The sequence below is a fragment of the Lutra lutra genome, chromosome 1 (genome assembly GCF_902655055.1).
Source record: "Lutra lutra chromosome 1, mLutLut1.2, whole genome shotgun sequence".
Taxonomy (NCBI): Eukaryota; Metazoa; Chordata; class Mammalia; order Carnivora; family Mustelidae; genus Lutra; species Lutra lutra.
In genome coordinates, this window is record NC_062278.1 from 210555278 (window position 1) to 210572458 (window position 17181).

The 17181-nt window shown below is 60.3% G+C and overlaps 2 protein-coding genes across 2 annotated transcripts in view; one reads left to right on the plus strand and one right to left on the minus strand.

The window, feature by feature from the left end:
* The window catches only part of CPAMD8 (C3 and PZP like alpha-2-macroglobulin domain containing 8), a 70975-nt gene extending 57989 nt beyond the window's left edge, over positions 1-12986 (plus strand). The window contains 15 exon segments of the mRNA XM_047698661.1: positions 2173-2338; positions 3457-3543; positions 3628-3764; positions 4179-4334; positions 4431-4493; positions 5160-5344; positions 7001-7106; positions 7985-8044; positions 8660-8675; positions 8678-8764; positions 8854-8901; positions 8904-8963; positions 9951-10160; positions 10792-10915; positions 11975-12986. Coding sequence (XP_047554617.1) covers positions 2173-2338; positions 3457-3543; positions 3628-3764; positions 4179-4334; positions 4431-4493; positions 5160-5344; positions 7001-7106; positions 7985-8044; positions 8660-8675; positions 8678-8764; positions 8854-8901; positions 8904-8963; positions 9951-10160; positions 10792-10915; positions 11975-11996 — 1527 coding nt within the window. The 3' untranslated portion in view covers positions 11997-12986.
* A 1103-nt stretch (positions 12987-14089) lies between these two features.
* Positions 14090-16152, minus strand: F2RL3 (F2R like thrombin or trypsin receptor 3). Its single transcript, XM_047714838.1, is given in 4 exon segments — positions 14090-15576; positions 15843-16026; positions 16028-16098; positions 16101-16152. Coding segments are annotated over 4 exon segments (1371 nt in total). The 3' UTR covers positions 14090-14512.
* Positions 16153-17181: the final 1029 nt, after the last annotated feature.

Genomic DNA, 17181 nt, shown 5'->3' on the forward strand with positions numbered 1-17181 from the left:
GTTCTAGAACCTTCATTTTCAGTTGGTACTGGAGCCAGTCAAGGTTTAGGTGTCCTGGGGGACTCAGGAGCCATTGTTGCTTCTGTGAAGCAGGGGTATGGGAAGCATGTTCCCCCTACTGTGGGGGTGTCCATCGTGGCCTTCAGCCCTGGGGGTAGGGACCCCAGCATTCCTAACATCAGTGTCAGTTCTGCATCCTCCGATGATGAATTATGAGTAATAATGTTTCTCAGCCATTCTTGACCTCCCAATCCAGATTTAACCCCTGGGTCTGGGGTTTGCCAAGGATCCTAAGATCCTCCATGTTCCATGCACTTTGCCTAGAGGGCCCCTTGCCCTGTGGTTAAAGGACTCAATTGTGTCTTCCTATCCTATTCTATCCTATCCTATCCTAACCCTATCCCTATCCTATCCTCAAATTCTAATCCCTATCTTAGCTCAGATCAGCTTGGGCCACCATAATGAAACATCACAGTCTGGGTGGCTTACACATCAGACATTTAATTCTCATGGTTCTAGAAACTGGGAAATCCAAGTCCACATTCTGTTTGATTCAGTTCTTGGGGAGGACTCTCTTCCTGGCTTGGAGACAGCCACCTTCCTGCTGTGTCCACACATGGCCTTTTCCTTGGTACATACATGTGGAGAGAGAGCAAGTTCTGGTGTGTCTCTTCTTCAAACAAGGACCATAATCCCATGTGGGGACTTCACCTCACCTAAACCTGATCACGTCCCCAAGGCCCCACCTCCTAATGTCATCACACTGGGGTTAGGGCTTCAACATACTGTGGTGGGGGGTGCTGGCATTCAGTCCATAGGACCCCAGTACCTTGGAATGTGATCATATATGGAGATAGAACCTTTAAAGAAATAATCAAGTTAAAATGAGGCTGTTAGGATGGGTCCTAATCCAGTATGACTAGTGTCCTTATAAAAAGGGGCAGTTGGACATAGGTACACATAGAGGGAAGACAGCCAGCCACAAGCCCAGAGGAAAGGCCTGGAAAAGACCCTTCCCTCAGGGCCCTTGGAAGGAGCCAATGCTGCCCACACCTTGATATCGGATTTCCATAAGACAATATGTTTCTACTTTTTAAGCCTCCCTCTTTGTGGAACTTTGTTACACAGCCTGAGCAAACGCATATACCCTGCCTCTGAGATGACCAGCTGTCCTGGTTGACCGGGTCAGAGGGGGTCCCAGGATGTGGGGCCAGTGGGGTCCTGCCCTCTGAGCCTCAGGGACCTGGGTCCCTCAACATTCCTGAGGCGGGCCTCTCCTCCATGCTCTGGTAGTGGTTTTTATTTCAATGATATGGACATTCTGGTCATTCTGACCCTGTCACATGTTTAGAGCTGGGCCATGCCTGTCTTCGTTCACTCAAGAATTTGAAGGCTCCTGGATTCGGGTCCGGGGCTGCTGTCACCACAGCCACAAACAATGGCTTACGACCACGGTTTATTCTGTCCCAGTCTGAGAGGCCAGGGGTCTGAAGTCAAGGTGCCAGCAAGGCTTAGAGCTCTCAAGGCTCGAAGGGAAAATCCTTCTAGGCCTCTTCAGTTCCTGGGGTGCTCCAGGCGTTTCTCATCTCCTGGCCGTGTTGCTCCAGCCTCTCCACGGCCTCGTGCCTGCGTCTCTGTGTTCACTCTTCTTAGGGGGACCTCAGTCCTCACTGTGACGGTGTGGCCCTGCGCTGGGGCTGGGCTTGTGTGGGCCCGGCCAGGGATCTGCTGGACCTGCTCTGTCATGTCTGGTTTCTGTCCTCCAGTGGGTCACAGTGGGTTGGGGGAAAGTGTGGTCAGAGTTGGTGGACTTCCTGGAGGTGGTGACCATCGAGGTGAGGCCTAGAGGGTGAGGTGGGAATGGGCAGGGGGTCTCAGAAGCCACCCTGGAGTAGATGGGACAGGGTGGTCAGGGCTCTGCCGACTTCCCCCAGAACTCCTCCGAGCTGATCTGCTGTGCTCAGACCCCATTTGGAAAAAGTTGGCTCCAACATGAAGGGGATGGTGTTTTGAAAGCCAGGTCTAAGGCCGTGGGAGCCCCAGAGGGAGGCAAAATGAGAGTCTGTGAGCCATGCAGCCTCTCCCTTGGTGTGCCCTGGGAATCTGTGGGTGGGCAGGTAGGTGGGGGAACAGAGCAGCCTCCCAGGGCTCCACTACCCCCCCCATCCGCAGGAGGAGAGGAGCGCCATTGCCAGAGCGCGGCATTTCCTGGAGTCCAGTGCGCCCCTGGCCACGGACCCCTACAGCAGCGCCCTCACCACCTACGCACTGACCCTGCTCCGCAGCCCAGCAGCCCCTGCGGCCCTGCGGAAGCTCCGCAGCCTGGCCATCACGCAGGGTAGGGCCCCCCACCACCACCCCGGAGGCCACTGTGGGGCCGGCCCATGGTGCACCCAGGAGGCAGCTCACAGACACATGCTTGGTTCTAAGGAGGCACACTTTGCTCACTCTGTTCGGTTTGTTACTTGTCACATCTCCTTAGTGGCTCCATTTGATGAAGTGACTTGAGCCCGAATGTCATTTTTCTCCCTTGTAAAATAAGGGGTGGCAACCCCCGCCCCAGGGAGGGCCCCCGCCCTCCATCGCTGGGTGAGCCTTGAGAAGCCTTTTCCATCTTCAGGATGTCGGTCTCCCCATTGACCAAATGACTACCCACTATGTTTGGGGAGCCCCGGGTCGCAGAGACTTCTCAGACGGAGCCCCTCCCCTCCCACCTCCGGCCCTCATCGCACTCCCCACCTTCCCCAGCAGCTTCTTGGCTTATGACGTCACCTGAAGAATGTTTGCATTGCCAGGAAGAAAAAAAAATTAAGCAAAATTCTAAAACCACCCAATTGGATGACAGTGCCTGGGAGTCCCTGCTTGGCCAGGGGAGCACTGATCTCTCTGTGGTCTCAGGGCCTTCTACACTCACATGAGCTCAGAATCGTTGGAGCCTTTGCAAGTAGCAAGTGGCTTCCTCGGTCCTGAGTAGGGACAGCTGGAGCCCCATCAGGGCCCCGTCAGGAGAGAGGCCGCTAATGTCTGCCAGGGATGCAGGAGGGATGGGGTCTGTCATGGAATTGCAGATGGGAGACAGCCCTAAGGCCCTTCTCTAATTTCATTTATTTATTTGACAGAGAGAGCGAGAGAGGGAACACAAATGGAGGGAGTGGGAGAGGGAGAAACAGGCTTCCCGCTGAGCAGGGAGCCAGACGCGGGGCTTGATCCCAGGACTCTGGGATCATGACCTGAGCTGAAGGCAGACACTTAATGACTGAGCCACCCAGGCGCCCCAACCCTAAGGCCCTTCTTGCCCCAGCCCTCTGCCCCTGGCACCCTCCTCCCCTGGTGTCCATCCCCACCCCCCGCCCCCGTTGTTTCTTCTTGAGGCCATATGCACTGACCCTCCCCAAGGGATGCCAGGCCGCACACTGAACTGGGTCGTGGCCCCTGACCAGTCCTGGCCCCCTGCAGATGGGGTCACCCACTGGAGCCTGACGGGTTCTCGGGACACGGACAAGGATGCATTCCTGAGCTTCAGCGATGGGGTCTCTCGGTCAGGTACTGACCTGCTGCTTTGGGTGCTGGGTGCTGGGTCCCGGGTCCCAGCACTGAGAGGGTCCCAGGCAGCCTCGTCTGTTGCAGTGGTCTCGGCTGAGGTGGAAATGACGGCTTATGCGCTGCTGACCTACACCCTCCTGGGTGATGTGGCCACCGCCCTGCCCGTGGTGAAGTGGCTGTCCCAGCAGCGGAACGCGCTCGGGGGCTTCTCCTCCACTCAGGTAAGTTGAGCAGGGCCCGAGGTTGGGGCTCAGCTCCCAGCAGGGTCACTGAGGTCCAGGCTCGAGGCTCAGAGCTCACCAGGAAGCCACTGCCTGCTTCAAGTCCCAGGGTGACTCCTGGGGGACATGGAGTCCAGGGGAAGGCAGGGGGTGGAGCCTGAGGGTCTGATGCACTGGCGTTGGGACTGGGACCCAGCTTCTGCCTCTGTGGAGATGCCCACCCATTGTTAGGACCCCCAGTCCACGGATGTCTGCACCAGACTCACCCTCCATTCCAGCCACATGGGTCTCTGGCCGCCAGAGAGGGTCCACGCCTGGTGCCTCCAGTTTGGGCCAGATGTCCCGGGATGGGGGCAGGGGGCCTGCGGGCTGACCTGTCCTCGGGGCTGTCAGCACCTCCTCATCTACCCCCAGGACACCTGCGTGGCTCTGCAGGCCCTGGCGGAGTATGCCATCTTGTCCCATGCTGCCAGTGTCAACCTCACCATCTCCCTGGCCTCCACCAACCTGGACTACCAGGAGACCTTCGAGCTGCATAGGGCCAACCAGAAGGTTCTGCAGACGGCTGCGGTGTGTATTCCCGGACCGGATGTTGGGGGCCCCTCCCCGCTGCCTGCCCATTCCGGTGTGTCTGCGGAGGGCATCACGGTGTCCTCGCTCTTACAGATCCCCAGCCTCCCCACGGGGCTGTTCGTGAGCGCCAGGGGTGAAGGCTGCTGCCTGATGCAGGTGAGGCTGTGGGGACACCGGGTGCTCGTGGGGGCATCTGGAACCTGGGGGCTCCAGGCTCAGACTATGCCCCCCGCAATGCAGCTGTGGCTGTACCTCCTCTTGGGTGTGCCCCCCCCCCAAAAATCCACCTGACCGGCACTTGATCCAGGGGTCTCCAACCATAAGCAGATACCCTCCCCCACCCCCGGAATTGGCCCATGTTTACTCTCCCTGCTGCTGCCCAGACCAGGACGCCTCCCCCAGGCACCCTCCCTCGGTCCCTGGTCCAGGATGCCTGAGCCTCGCCCTCCCTGCAGCCACCCAGTCGCCAGGCCCTGGGACTTAAGCTGCATTCTGGTCTTGTGGGCTCTGGCTAGAGGGCAGAGGGCAAGTCGGCTTGGAGACCCTGGAAGCCTCAGCTTCCCCATCTCGAAAACGGGAGCCAAGATAACAGGTGGCTAGGTGGGAGAGGCCTGGAGGCTGTGGGACCTGGGCTTGACAAGCATGCAAAGGGGATGGCAGTCGGACCTACACTTGCTTGGACAGTTGTAGGGCAAAATGAAGTGAACAGTAGTCCCCACGTCTGTCACGGATACCACTTCCATCTTTATTCTGGCCGTGCTGCTGCCTCTCCCCTCCCCCCACCCCGGGTTCCCCAAGCCTCGGTCCTCGCACACTCCCCAGATTGATGTCACCTACCACGTGCCAGACCCGGTGGCCAAGCCAGCCTTCCAGCTGTTCGTGAGCCTGCAGGAGCCCGAGGCTGAACCGCGGCGGACCCCCGCTCCCGCCTCCTCCACTGATGACGACGACCCGGCGGCCGACCAGCATCAGCAGGAGTACCAGGTGACCCTGGAGGTGTGCACCAGGTAAGGCCACCTCCCCACTGGTCGACACCGCTGCCTGGGCCTCCGAGGAGGGTCATGTTTGAGGAGCACGGCCTCCAGGGACCAAGGCGCTGAGCAGATGCTCAGTCTGAGCCTGTGGATTGTGATGCTGTCAGCTGGAATGTCTGCGGCATGTCTCTGGCCCCTGCTGCATTTTCCACTGTGGTGGCTGGACCAGCCCTGAGGGTTCCTGTGGCAAGATATGTCAGCAAGAATCATCAGGGAACCTTGAGGGATGGGGTTCCATACCCACTGCTCCTGGAGGTTACCGGGCACACCCGGGGCTACACAGCGAGGTCACAGGCAGAAAGTCTGGACCTGGGTGGGGCTTTGCCTTTTATTGGGGCAGAGGGTGGGGGCCTAGGGTTTCACCAGTCCCCTCTTATTGGCAAATTTTAAGGAGATATACACATGAATGAGGGAGCGGGAAGGGAAAAGCAGGTCAGTTATCTCGGGACCCAGGGTTTTCTAAAAGGGGAACTTCATTGGGGGGGGCACCTGGCTCCCTTGTCTAGGTGCTTATCTGTAGCTGGGTCCCACAGCTGGCAATATGTTGATCCAAGATGGATGTGTTTGGGATGGATGCTTTTGCAATCAAATGCTTACTGTCAGGCACTTAGACCGCAGATGGGTTTTGAAATGAGGAGGGAGACGGAAACTTCCAGATTGATGCAGCAGACCCCAGTGACAGGTGAGGCAGGTGGCCCAGGCAGGGACCGCTGTTTGTGGCCTCTGCCTGATGTGCCAGACCGAGGCTCCTGGGTTCCCTGACGGTGACCCAGGGACCAAGCCACAGAGGGTCTTCGGCGAGGGCACGGGCAGCTGCCCTTAGAGGATGCTCGTTACCTTGGTGACGATTTGGGAGCCCAGAGGTGGATGGTTGTCATGGCATCCAAAGCCCATTGGAGATGCCAAGGCTGCCCTCCTTTGCCATGACCTTCAACCTGCCATCAGCTGGGGTAGGGGGAGCAGGAAGCAGCCGGGCTGGCCCCAGCTCTCTGGCCCCATCAGGCCTGCTGGGGATGTCTTTATTCCTCTCGCAGATGTTTCAGAGAGAACCCCTATGTGCCATCCAGTTGTGGGCTTGCTCCGGCCACACCCCCATAGGAAGCCTCCCCAGGGGCTGTGGCTGCCATGGTGCTTGGGCCCACAGTCTGGAAGTCCCTCTGTGAAGGTCAGCCACCCTCCTTGTCACCAGCACCTGGCACCAGGAGGGCCTGGCCTGGAGCAAGCCGCAGAGGCCAGTTATGCACACCCCATGTCACAGAAGGGGACATGGAGGGCTGGCCCTGGGCAGTGACTGGGGATCCCTGGTCACCGTGGCTCCCGTGGCCCCATGGAGCCGCTTCCTGTGCTAGGGACATAGCGTAGGGTTCGGGGCAAGCACGGCCCAGAATCAGCAGGCCTCGGTCAGGCCCAGAGTCCTCCGCAAAGCCCTCTCCTTACGGTCTTAGGGTCTTGGGTGTGAAATGGGCTGACCGGTCGCCCAGCCAGCTGTGTTTGTACCGAAGGGCCACTCGGCCAGGCCCAGGGTGGGCTCCCTAGAACTTCAGCTGTGGGGATTATGGGTGTTAGAGGGAACTGTGAGTTCCGTCTTGGGGCTTGAGCTCCAGGGCCTGTCTCTCCTCTCATTGGAAGGTGGCTGCATGCGGGGTCCTCCAATATGGCCGTCCTGGAGGTGCCCCTACTCTCGGGCTTCCGGGTGGACCGCGAGAGCCTGGAGCAGGTGAGGTGGCGCCGGTAGGTGGGAGCCTGGCAATCTCTAGCTGACTGCCCTGTCCAGGTTGCAAATTCCCAGCCCTTCATAATTAATTTTCTTTTTTTTTTTTTTTTTTTTTTTTTTTTGCCTTTCTGGGCAGAGTTGGTTCTTTGGGGCTAGTCACCCCTGAGGGTAGGTGGGGAGGGATGGGATCCAGGTGGGTGGAGGGGGATTCAGCAAACTGGGTGAGCTGTAGGGACAACTCCCTGGTTCTCCAGAAACCGCCACTGCCCTCAAATTCCCGGAGGACCAGTCCCATGTACCCTTTTGTGTGTGGGAGTCACAAAGAGGGCGGTGCTGTCTTGCCCAAGGCCGGAGGAGGTCTGCAGTGTGGGGAGGATGGAGAAGAAAGGCAGGGCCGCTCCTGGGGGGTGGGGTGATCAGGGAGGCTGGGAAGAGCACCAGGGTAAAGAGAAGGGCCCGTACAGAGGCCTTGGGTTTTTATATCAAAAAATGGGGATGTCCCAGGCTGGATGGTGGCTGAGTGTTGCGGTTGAGGTCAAAGTAGGTGGCCTGGCTCAGCCGGGGCACTAGGGCTGGGGCTGGATACAGGGAGGCTGCAGGAAGGGAAGGGGAGGGAAGGGAAGGCAGGAACTCGGGGAGAGGTAACCAGCCTCACATCCCTCTCCCCGGCGCTGGGTGGTTTTCAAGGTCTGGGGAGCTTTGACTGCCATCCCTTGGCCCCAGCCCAGACCCATGGGGACTTGCTGGATGACCACAGGCAAGTCGCCAGCCTCTGGGGCCTTGGCCCACCTCCCACTGACCAGTGCAGGCCCCGCAGAGACGGGGGAGGAAGCAGGCGCTGGGGAGAGGGACTGGGTGCACCCTGACCTCTGGTTTCCTTGCCAGCTGCTCTTTGACAGCATTTCACGCTGAAAAGGTACGAGGTGGCCGGACGCAGAGTGCTCTTCTACTTTGATGAGGTACTGTTCTGGGGTGGGGGTGCGCGCAGGGGTGGAGGCTTCTACAGTACCCACGTGGGTGAGGGTAGAGAGCTGTCAGGGCGGTTCCGGCAACCATCTCATAGCATGAAAAAGAAATGGGGACAATCCATCCAGGTAGAGATGGTGCAGCTGGTGGCTTAGTGCCCCAGCCAGCTCAGCTGGGTGGAAAAAGTTGGGGAGGGGATGGGATATTGTTCAGACACAAAGAAGGAATGCAGAGCAATGCATGTAGACGAACCTGAAATCACACGGAGTGGCAGAAGCCACGACGCAAAAGGCTTCGTAGTGCGTAGCACCGTGTATATGAAATGTCCAGAACAGGTAAATCCATAGAGACACACAGCAAATTGGTGGGGGTGAGGGGGCCAGAGTGGGAGAGTCAAAGACCAGCAGGAGATGTTTTCCCAGGTAGGATGGAAGGACCCATGGGATTGAGTGGAATCAGGTTTCTGTGTTTCACGCCTCCTGGGTACCCTGAATTCGGCCAGTTCTGGGGGCCCATGCTTTGATGCATAGCAGAGCATAGGGGCTGTAGCTTATCCCTGAACCCAGTGGCCCCAGTCCAGGGTCCAAGCCGGTCTGCTAACCCCGCAGATCCCCAGCCGGTGCCTGACTGCGTGCGGTTCCGGGCGCTGCGTGAACATGTGGTGGGCAGGACATCCGCGCTGCCCGTCTCTGTGTACGACTACTATGAGCCTGGTAGGCCCCGCGCTCACCCGCACTCCCAGCTCGGTATCTTCATCTTGTCACCCCATCACTCGGTCACTCTTCCCCTGCCTCGTCCGCAGCCTTCGAAGCCACGCGCTTCTACAACGTCAGTGCCCGAAGTCCGCTTGCCAGGAGCTGTGCGCGGGACCGGCGTGCAACGAGGTGGAGCGCGCTCCGGCCCAGGGCCCGGGTGAGTGCGAGGGCCACTGCCTCCCCTACCACCAGCCACCCGACCGTCCTCTTGGAGCTCAGATCAGAGTGGGGAAGCGGGGTCCCCAAGCCGTGGGGACAGCTTGGTAAAGGCAGGGCGGAACGGACCTCCGGTCAAGGGCACCACACTTTGGGGGCAGGGCCGAGGGGGGTGTGGGCGGGCGGCGGGCGGGCGGGCAGGGGCGGGGCCGAGCGGGGGCGGGGCCGGGAGGTGAACAGGGGCGGGCCGGAGGGCTGTTGGGCAGGCGATGGGAAGGGGCGGGCCGAGCGGGGCTGTGGGCGGACAGTGGGAGGGGCGGGGCCGGGAGGGGGCAGGGGCGGGCCGAGAGGGCTGTTGGGCGGGCGATGGGAAGGGGCGGGGCCGAGCGGGCCGTGGGCGGACAGTGGGAGGGGGCGGGGCCGGGAGGGGGCAGGGGCGGGCCGAACGGACTGTGGGAGAACAGCAGGAAGGGGTGGGGCCGAGCAGGGTGTGGGCGGGCAGTGGGAAGGGGCGTGGTCGAGCAGGCTGTGGGCGGGCGGTGAGGAGGGACAAGGCCGAGCTGGGGGGCACCTGAGACTGGGAGAGGGGGGGGGCCGATTGGGGTGGGAGGGCTCCCAGAGCAGAACCCGTGGTGCCCCTTCCACAAACCAGAGGTGTAGGAGCTGCAGGTCCCTGGCCATGAAGTGAGCGAGGGGCCACAGCAAAGGTCTGGGCGGGGCTGGGGCCCTATTCTTTATTTTTAAAACATTTTGAAATAAGTTTATACTGCCTTCGTTGATAACTTTTATTTGTTTTCGCAAATAGTAGGCAAATACTTGCATGAAATTACACCAGGTCAGGGCTCAGGGACTCCAGTAACTGTCGCGCCCCAGTCCCCACCCTATGAAAGGTGGTAATCCCTGCCCCCAGGGATTTTTCCCCCACTCCAGCGCCGACCAGCTGGGGGTTGGGGTCCCGAAGACCCTGCCGACTTCGCTTCGCCCCCAGGCTGGTCCCCGGTGGAGCGGGGTCCTGTGGCCTCCCCAGAGGAGGGGGCGAAGATTACGCGCTGTGGCTGCGCCCGCGACTGTAGCGCCGGTGGGGACCCGGTGTGCGGCTCCAACGGAGTCGTCTACACCAGCGCCTGCCACCTGCAGGAGGCTGCCTGCCTAGGCCGTGCCAGATTGGAGCCTGTGTCCCCTAGCCACTGTGCCCTCGGTGAGGACCCCCTTGGGTCTGGCCTCTGGGACCCCAGCTCCCCCTGGACATAGTGCATTGCCCTATCTTCTTCATCATCTCTCCCTCCTGCCTATCGCCTCCTCCCCATCACCTCCTCCTCCTCTTCTCTAACACCTTCTCCCCTTCCTCTCCATCACCTCCTCCTCCTCCCCATCACCTTCTCCCTCTTGTCTAGCATCACTCACTTCTTCCTCTCCTCTCCCCTTACCCCCACCCCTCCCTCTCTCACAGCCCTTGATTCCCTGTCTCTCCCTGATCCTCCCAGCTTTCCCCACAACGGTGGCCCCTGCATCTCTCCTCTAGTCTCTGTCTTTCTGTCTCTGTTCCTTAGGCTTTGTGTCCTCCCCCATCTCTGGTTCCTTGCCTCTGAGTTTCTGTGGCTCTTCAGTCTTGCTGAGTCTCTCCCCACCCCCACCCCAAGTTTGTGCCTTTCTGCATCTACTCATCTCTGAGCTCTGTGTCCCCTTCCCTCACCCTTGTGACCTCCCACTTCCTGCCTGTTGCTCTGGGACACGTTATCTCCTTTTCACGGTCTCTCCCCGGGCTGTCTGCAATCCAGATCCTCTCCCTCCAGTGCTCTCCTACCGACCTAGCCCCATCTTCCTTCCAGAGCAGCTTACACCGGCCTCTGCCTCCTACAGCTATGACTATGACCCAGCTCCCCCAGACACTGGGCACCTGGCAGCTGGCCATGGCCATGAGGTGATCGACTTGGAAGGGGAGGCAGAGGACAGGTGAGAACTAAGCCCCCCCCCCCCCGTCTCCTTCCCCCTACCTGCCCTGGACCTGACAGGGAGTGACAGTGACCATTAGACAGGTCAGCCTGCAGGTTTCCAGGAACAAAATGGGGGATCCATTCTCTCTTCTCCCCACAGTCCAACACACATCAGAGAACAGCCTGTATGAGCATGGTGAGGCTGAGTCCTCCCGAGGACACAACCCCAGGACACACCTGCCCCATGGGGCACCCTGGGACCCTGTTAGAGAAAGAAAATTATTCACGACGCTTGTTAAGATGGCAGGGAAGACTGTTCAAGGGAGGGGACTGGAGATAGGAAGCAGGATCCTGCGGTGGGGTCTAGCAATAGAGAGGAAGATAGGACCCAGCTCTGAATACTGCAAGAAAACGTGGGGGTTTATAGCCAAGCGCCAGGGGAGGGGGGTCAGTGGACACCGACACTTGGTCCGTCTGTACTTAAAATAATTACGGGTAGAGCTGGGCTGATGGCTATTGTTTCAGTATTTGTTCCATTTTTTCTTTCACGTGCCCCTTTTGCACTTATGGAATACTTTGGTAGCATTCCGTTTTGATTCAGTTCCAGGGATTAGAATATACACCCTTAAACTTTGCAGTTTACTTGTTCATTTCCCTGCGTCACAACTGAGTCTGCAGTTTTCCCCCATGGCGAGCTTTGGGTCATCACCACCATAGGCAAGATACGCAACAGCTGCCCTTTTAGAGCCGCGCCCCCCCCTCCCCCAACCCCACCGGAGAGTCTGCCATTCTGGGAATGCTGTGTAAACGGAATCCTCTTGAGATTGGCTTTTCTCACTTAGCGTTCCCATGCCATCCACCCACTTTGTGCGGGTCAGAAGTGAACAAGCTGTCCCATCACTGTGACCTGGTAGGGGTGGGCAGGGTCCTGAGTGTCCTCTCCAGGGGGGATGCACCTGTTCCAATGGGCAGAGGCAGCCAGGCTGGGCCACTGACATGGAGGCGGGTTTAGCAAAGGGTATGCCGGTGCCCCGCAGGCCTGGCGGCCCACGCTGTCTTTCTCTTTTCCTCTCTCCAGTCAGAGCGGCTTCTCTTCCTAACGCTCTGAGCAGGGGACTTGACCTGGCTGCATCCTGTCCCTGTCGGCACCCCCAGAAGGGGGCCACTGATGGGAGAGCTCCCTTGACTCCGCCCCTGGTGACCCTGGCTTCCAGATGAACCTGATGCCCGGAACGCAAAGACCTTCCTCGATGGATGACGGGTCTCCTCCCAGCCCTCTGTCAACAGGAGGGTCGGCCTTGATTCCCCCGCCTCCCCAGCTGCACTTGGGGCTGGGCAACCCCCTCCTCAGGCCAGAGCAGCTCCCGCTCCAGGAGACGGGATGTTCCTGAGAAGGACCTGTGTGTGGCCAAAGGCCTCTGATGGAAGAGACACGGTGACATTTAACCAAATCAGGGACATAGATGGCATCCATCCCCTCATCACCAACTTCGAAGTGAAACAGGCCGCCTTTCTCCAAAATGCAAAGCTTAGGCTCCCTTTGGGGCACCTGGGCTGATGAGCCCCTGGATCTAGACCTCAAATTGTCCCCTAAGGATCACAGTCCCCACACCCCTCCATCTTATCCCAGGGGTCCCCGAATGTTTGGTGCTGACAGCACCAGGCTCTCAGGGAAAGCCTCAGGGCCTCACCCCCTGAACCCCTGACTTCCCGGCATCCCACATGGGGACTGCTCTCTCCCAGCATCCTGGAGGGGGAGCCAGCTCTGCAACCAGACCTGCCTTCCGCCGGGGGTGGGCAGGGGGGTTGTGCCTCTCAGCTGTGGTCACATTCCTCTTTGTGATCCTCAGGGGACGACTGTTTCTGGTCCCGCACCGGCATGGCCTGTCTTTTCCCCTGTGCGGTGGTATTTATTGCTGCCAACGCTGCTCATCTCTGACCGCCAGCAGGGACAGCACAGAAACCCGGAGGGCACTGCCCAGCCAGTAGGTCCCTCATGTGCCACCCCAGCCACTTCCCACTTCCCTCACCCCCACCAGCACCCCCGCTCCCTGTGGAGGCCACTCCCGTAATAAAAGCTCACTTCCAGAGTCACAGACAGGCTTTGGCCTGGGGGAGGGGGCAGCCCGGACGGTGGGAGCCCCAGCTCCCAATCAGGCCCCCCAGCACCTCTGTTCTCCAGTCTCTAGCTCAGACTTTTGGAGCCGGTGGGGAGGAGTGTTTCGAATACCTGCACCCCAACATAATCGTAGGCTCCTGTGCATTTGTAAGAAATTATGCCAGTACAGAGAGGTCCTGGGTACCATTCACCCAGCCCCCCCCCCACCCACGGTGACATCTTGGAAAACTCCTACTTGGTCAACCACGCTGTTGACATGGATACACTGCGCTGATCTTACACTTCCCCGCCGGCATGTGCATGTGTCCTGGGGCTCCCTGCCCACTGGCTCATTTTTCCCTAAGCCAGATACATATGGGCCCTGATGGGGAGCCCAAGAATGGCCCCCACGCCCCTCTGTCTTGGGGGAGCCTGCTTACTCCCACAGTTGATGCCTCCATGACTCTGGACACAGTGCTCAATGCTGCTCTCCAGGGTGGGGTCAGTGGCTCCCCTTCCCCACGTGGTAGGTACCCTTCCCCTGCATTCAGAATAGCTCAGACCCAGGGTGAACAGCTCAGGGTGGGGGTCGCGGGGCTGTAGCCCTCCCCCCCACCAGGCCCACCTGTCCACTCTCCAGTTGCCCACCCACCTAGTCCTGGGGTGGTGGGGGACATTAACATCAAGAAGAGTCAGACGTTGGGTTAAGAGGAAGAGGTACTGTCCTGCCGCCAGGGTGAGAGTCCTGTGTGTCCCAATGACAGGCCACACCAGGCCTTGGGGAGCAGAATGAGGGCTTCCACAGTGATTGTTCAGGAGATGCCCCAAGCCCTGAAGCCCATCCCAGAGCTAGACCCTGGGCTATGGGGAAGGAAGACTGCCAACCAGCCTCCTGGTCACCTGGGTCATGAGGGAGTGGAGGCCCGAACCTTCTCCTGGGAGGGGTCCTGCACCTGGTGCACACGAGCATCAGCCTTGCCTCCACCAAGCCTCGGACGCGAGGGAACAGGCTGGGCCTGGGAATATGCATTTAACCCTCATATTAATTTTTTTTGCACTGCTCTAACCAAAAAACACAAAACAGGTGACTTAAAACAAATTTATTCTCTGACAGTTCTGGAGGCCATAAGCTTGAGATCAAGGTGTGGGCAAGGTTCGCTTCTTTGGGGGGACTCCGAGGGAGGGTGTCTCAGGCTGCCCACCTGGCTTCTGGTGGCTGCTAGCAGTCGTCCTGTTCCCTGGCTGCGGCTGCGTCACCCCCATGTCTGCCTTCGGGTTCAGATGACCTCCTTCCCTGTGTGTATGTGTGGCCTCTCCTTATAAGGACACTGGTCACAAGGGATTTAGGGTCTCCCCCTACGCCAGTGTGACCAAATTTTAATAACACCTGCAAAGGGACCCTATTTCCAGATAAGCTCCCATTCGAGGGTTCCCCATAGACGTGAATTGGGAGGGAGAGCCCCCGCTCGACCCCCTGCAACCCCCCTCTCCATTTGCCCCGCCTTCTGGGGGCGGGCGTCACACGAGCGAGGTGGACCGTGTGCCCTGAGTGCCCCCCTCCCTGGAGGCTGTGGAGGCACCCCGAGCCCCGCAGAGCAGCCCCTCCCGCACCTTGTCCCTGAACTCCACAGACACGTAGTAGTAGATGAAGGGGTCCACGCAGCTGTTGAGGGTGCTGAGAGCCAGGCTGGGCACGTAGGCGGCGTACAGGTTGCCCCAGGCGTCGGGGCGCGGGTCGGAGTAGTGCAGCAGCAGCAGGACGTTGCTGGGCACGAAGAAGGCCACGGCCGAGGCCAGCACGAGCGCGGTGAGCATCCGCGCGTGCCCGTAGCGCGGGCCCCCGGTAGCCAGCGCGCACAGGGTGGCCCCGTAGCTCAGCAGCATGACCAGCAGCGGCAGGAAGCAGCCGAGCACCGCCAGGCAGAGGAAGGCGGGTCGCCAGTAGGAGGCCTGAGCGCCCACGGGCAGCGCGTCGTGGCACAGTACGTGGTCCGAGTGCGACAAGTGGAAGGTCTGCTGCTGCAGCGCCAGGGGCAGCGCCAGGGCGACAGCCGCCAGCCAGGCCGCGGCGCAGAGCCCGGCGGCCAGGCGCCAGCCTCTCAGGGTGAGGGCGCGGAAGGGGTGCACCACGCCGAGGTAGCGGTCCAGGCTGACAGCCACCAGCAGCAGCACCGAGCCGTACATGTGGCCGTAAAGCGCGGCGGTGGTCGCGCGGCAGGCGGCCTCGCCGAACGGCCAGTGCTGGTTCTGCAGGTGGTAGGCGACTCGAAGCGGCAGCGTCAAAGCCAGCAGGAGGTCAGCGGCCGCCAGGTTCATCAGCAGCACCGTGGAGGGCAGCCGCGGCACCCGGGTGGCCAGCACCCACAGCGCCAGACCATTGGCGGGCAGCCCCACCAGCAGGGTCAGCCCGTAGAGCGCGGGCACCAGCCTCGTGGACACCCAACCCAGCAGCAGTGCCCGAGAGCTGTCTGGGAGCTCCAGAATGTTGCTGTTGTTGGCCCAGAGCTGACCCGGGAAGCTGCGCAGGTGGGGGGAGTGAGGGGTCTCCTCCTGGGGCCCGGTGAAGGGCCCCAGTGTGACATCTGGGGGAAAGGGGATACAGGTGTTGAGAGTCTGGGTGTTTCCTCCACCTACACTGCCCCCCAACCCCGTGATGCTTCCTTGGGCGGGGGGCTACAGTCCAGGTCCCAACTCTCAGGAGCCCTTAGTTTGGTGGGTTAGAGCTGGACACAGACACCCCCAGCCCTGTGCGCTCAGGACTGGGCTGGAGGACCCCCCAATTTCCTGTCTCCCACTCCTCAACTCTAGGCCTCCCTCCAGTTCCAAGACAGGGCCCAAGGTCACTCACCATTATCTTCTCCCGCGCTCCCCATCTCATCGTAGGTGAGGGTGTTCTGGCTGTCATCTTCCAGGCTGAACCCCAGCACCACAGGCCACAGCAGCGCAAGTGCCCACATGCTGTCAAAGCTCGGCACAGCCAGCTGCTCTGGGCTGTGGCCGCTGACCTCAGGCTTCCTGCCCGGCTGACCCCCCACCCCCAGCTTCCTGACTGCCAATGGAGGAGTGGACAGGGCCCAGGGAGATAAACCAGCCCCTGCCCCCACAAGCCTGTGGCAGGCCCACGGTGTGGGCTGAGGAGGCCTGGTGGCTAGAGTCATACACAACTCGAGGTCCGGGTGCCGGGCCGGCGAGATGGGGGAGGAAGTTCCAGGCTGCAGTCCCCTCCCTCAGCCCTTGTCCAGCCCAGAAAGCCTCTATGGGCCAAGTGGCTACTTCCTGCTGCCCAGTCATGTCTGCAGCCCCTGTTCCCATGACAGCGGGCCAGGTCACGTACTCAGGGGTTCTTGGCCCTTCCTGAAACCTCTCCCCATCTCCTGCCTGTGCCTGGCTGGATCACAGCCCTGCCTCCCAGGTCATAGATCAGAGCACGTGACTGATCTCTCCCTGTCCGAGCACCCCAGGTCCCCTCTGGGGGCCGCCTGCCTTATTGTGGCCTCCCTCATTCCCCAGCACGCTCCCCTGGGCGGGCAGGCCCAAAGTGTGGTGCAGAGAGGGGAGGCACTTTGTGAGGCTGGAGTCTGCTGAAGGTATCTGAGGAGGTCTTGGTCCTCGGCCCGGACCCTGATGCTGACCCATGCTACCCTGGGAGTGGAGAGGAGCCCCCTTCAGCCCTCTTCGGTCCTGGCTCCATCCTCAGCCCGGGGGCTGCTGGGAATGGTCATGACCATACCTCAGCCTGAGAGTGGTCAGGTCAGCCCAGGACAGAGGGCACAGAGGGCCGCTGAGCCACCACCCTCCTCTGGGCCCTCCACATCCCTGCACTCAGATGGGGCTCGCTGTGCAGCTGAAAAAAAGCCGAGGGCCTCAGTGGGGAGAGTACTCCTTCTGTCTTCTGCACACAATCCCCTCTGAGGTCCCTCTGGGGAGAGGCCTTGAGTATCTTGCCCTGGAGGTTCTCAACCAGTGTGGTCAGGGTTGGGTCCCGGTGGCGGTGGGGGAGGGGGACCGTCTGAGAGCAGGAGGACCCTGAGGGGGGCGGTGGGGGGTCAAGGAAGGAGAAATGAAGTAGGGGTGGTAGAAGGGGAGTGATGTGGCCATGTCCTGGTTCTGGGAGCCTTAATCTAGCCACACACTCAAGGTCACAGGGACCAGCCAGGAAGTGACGGAGCAGTCCTGGACAGAGTCAA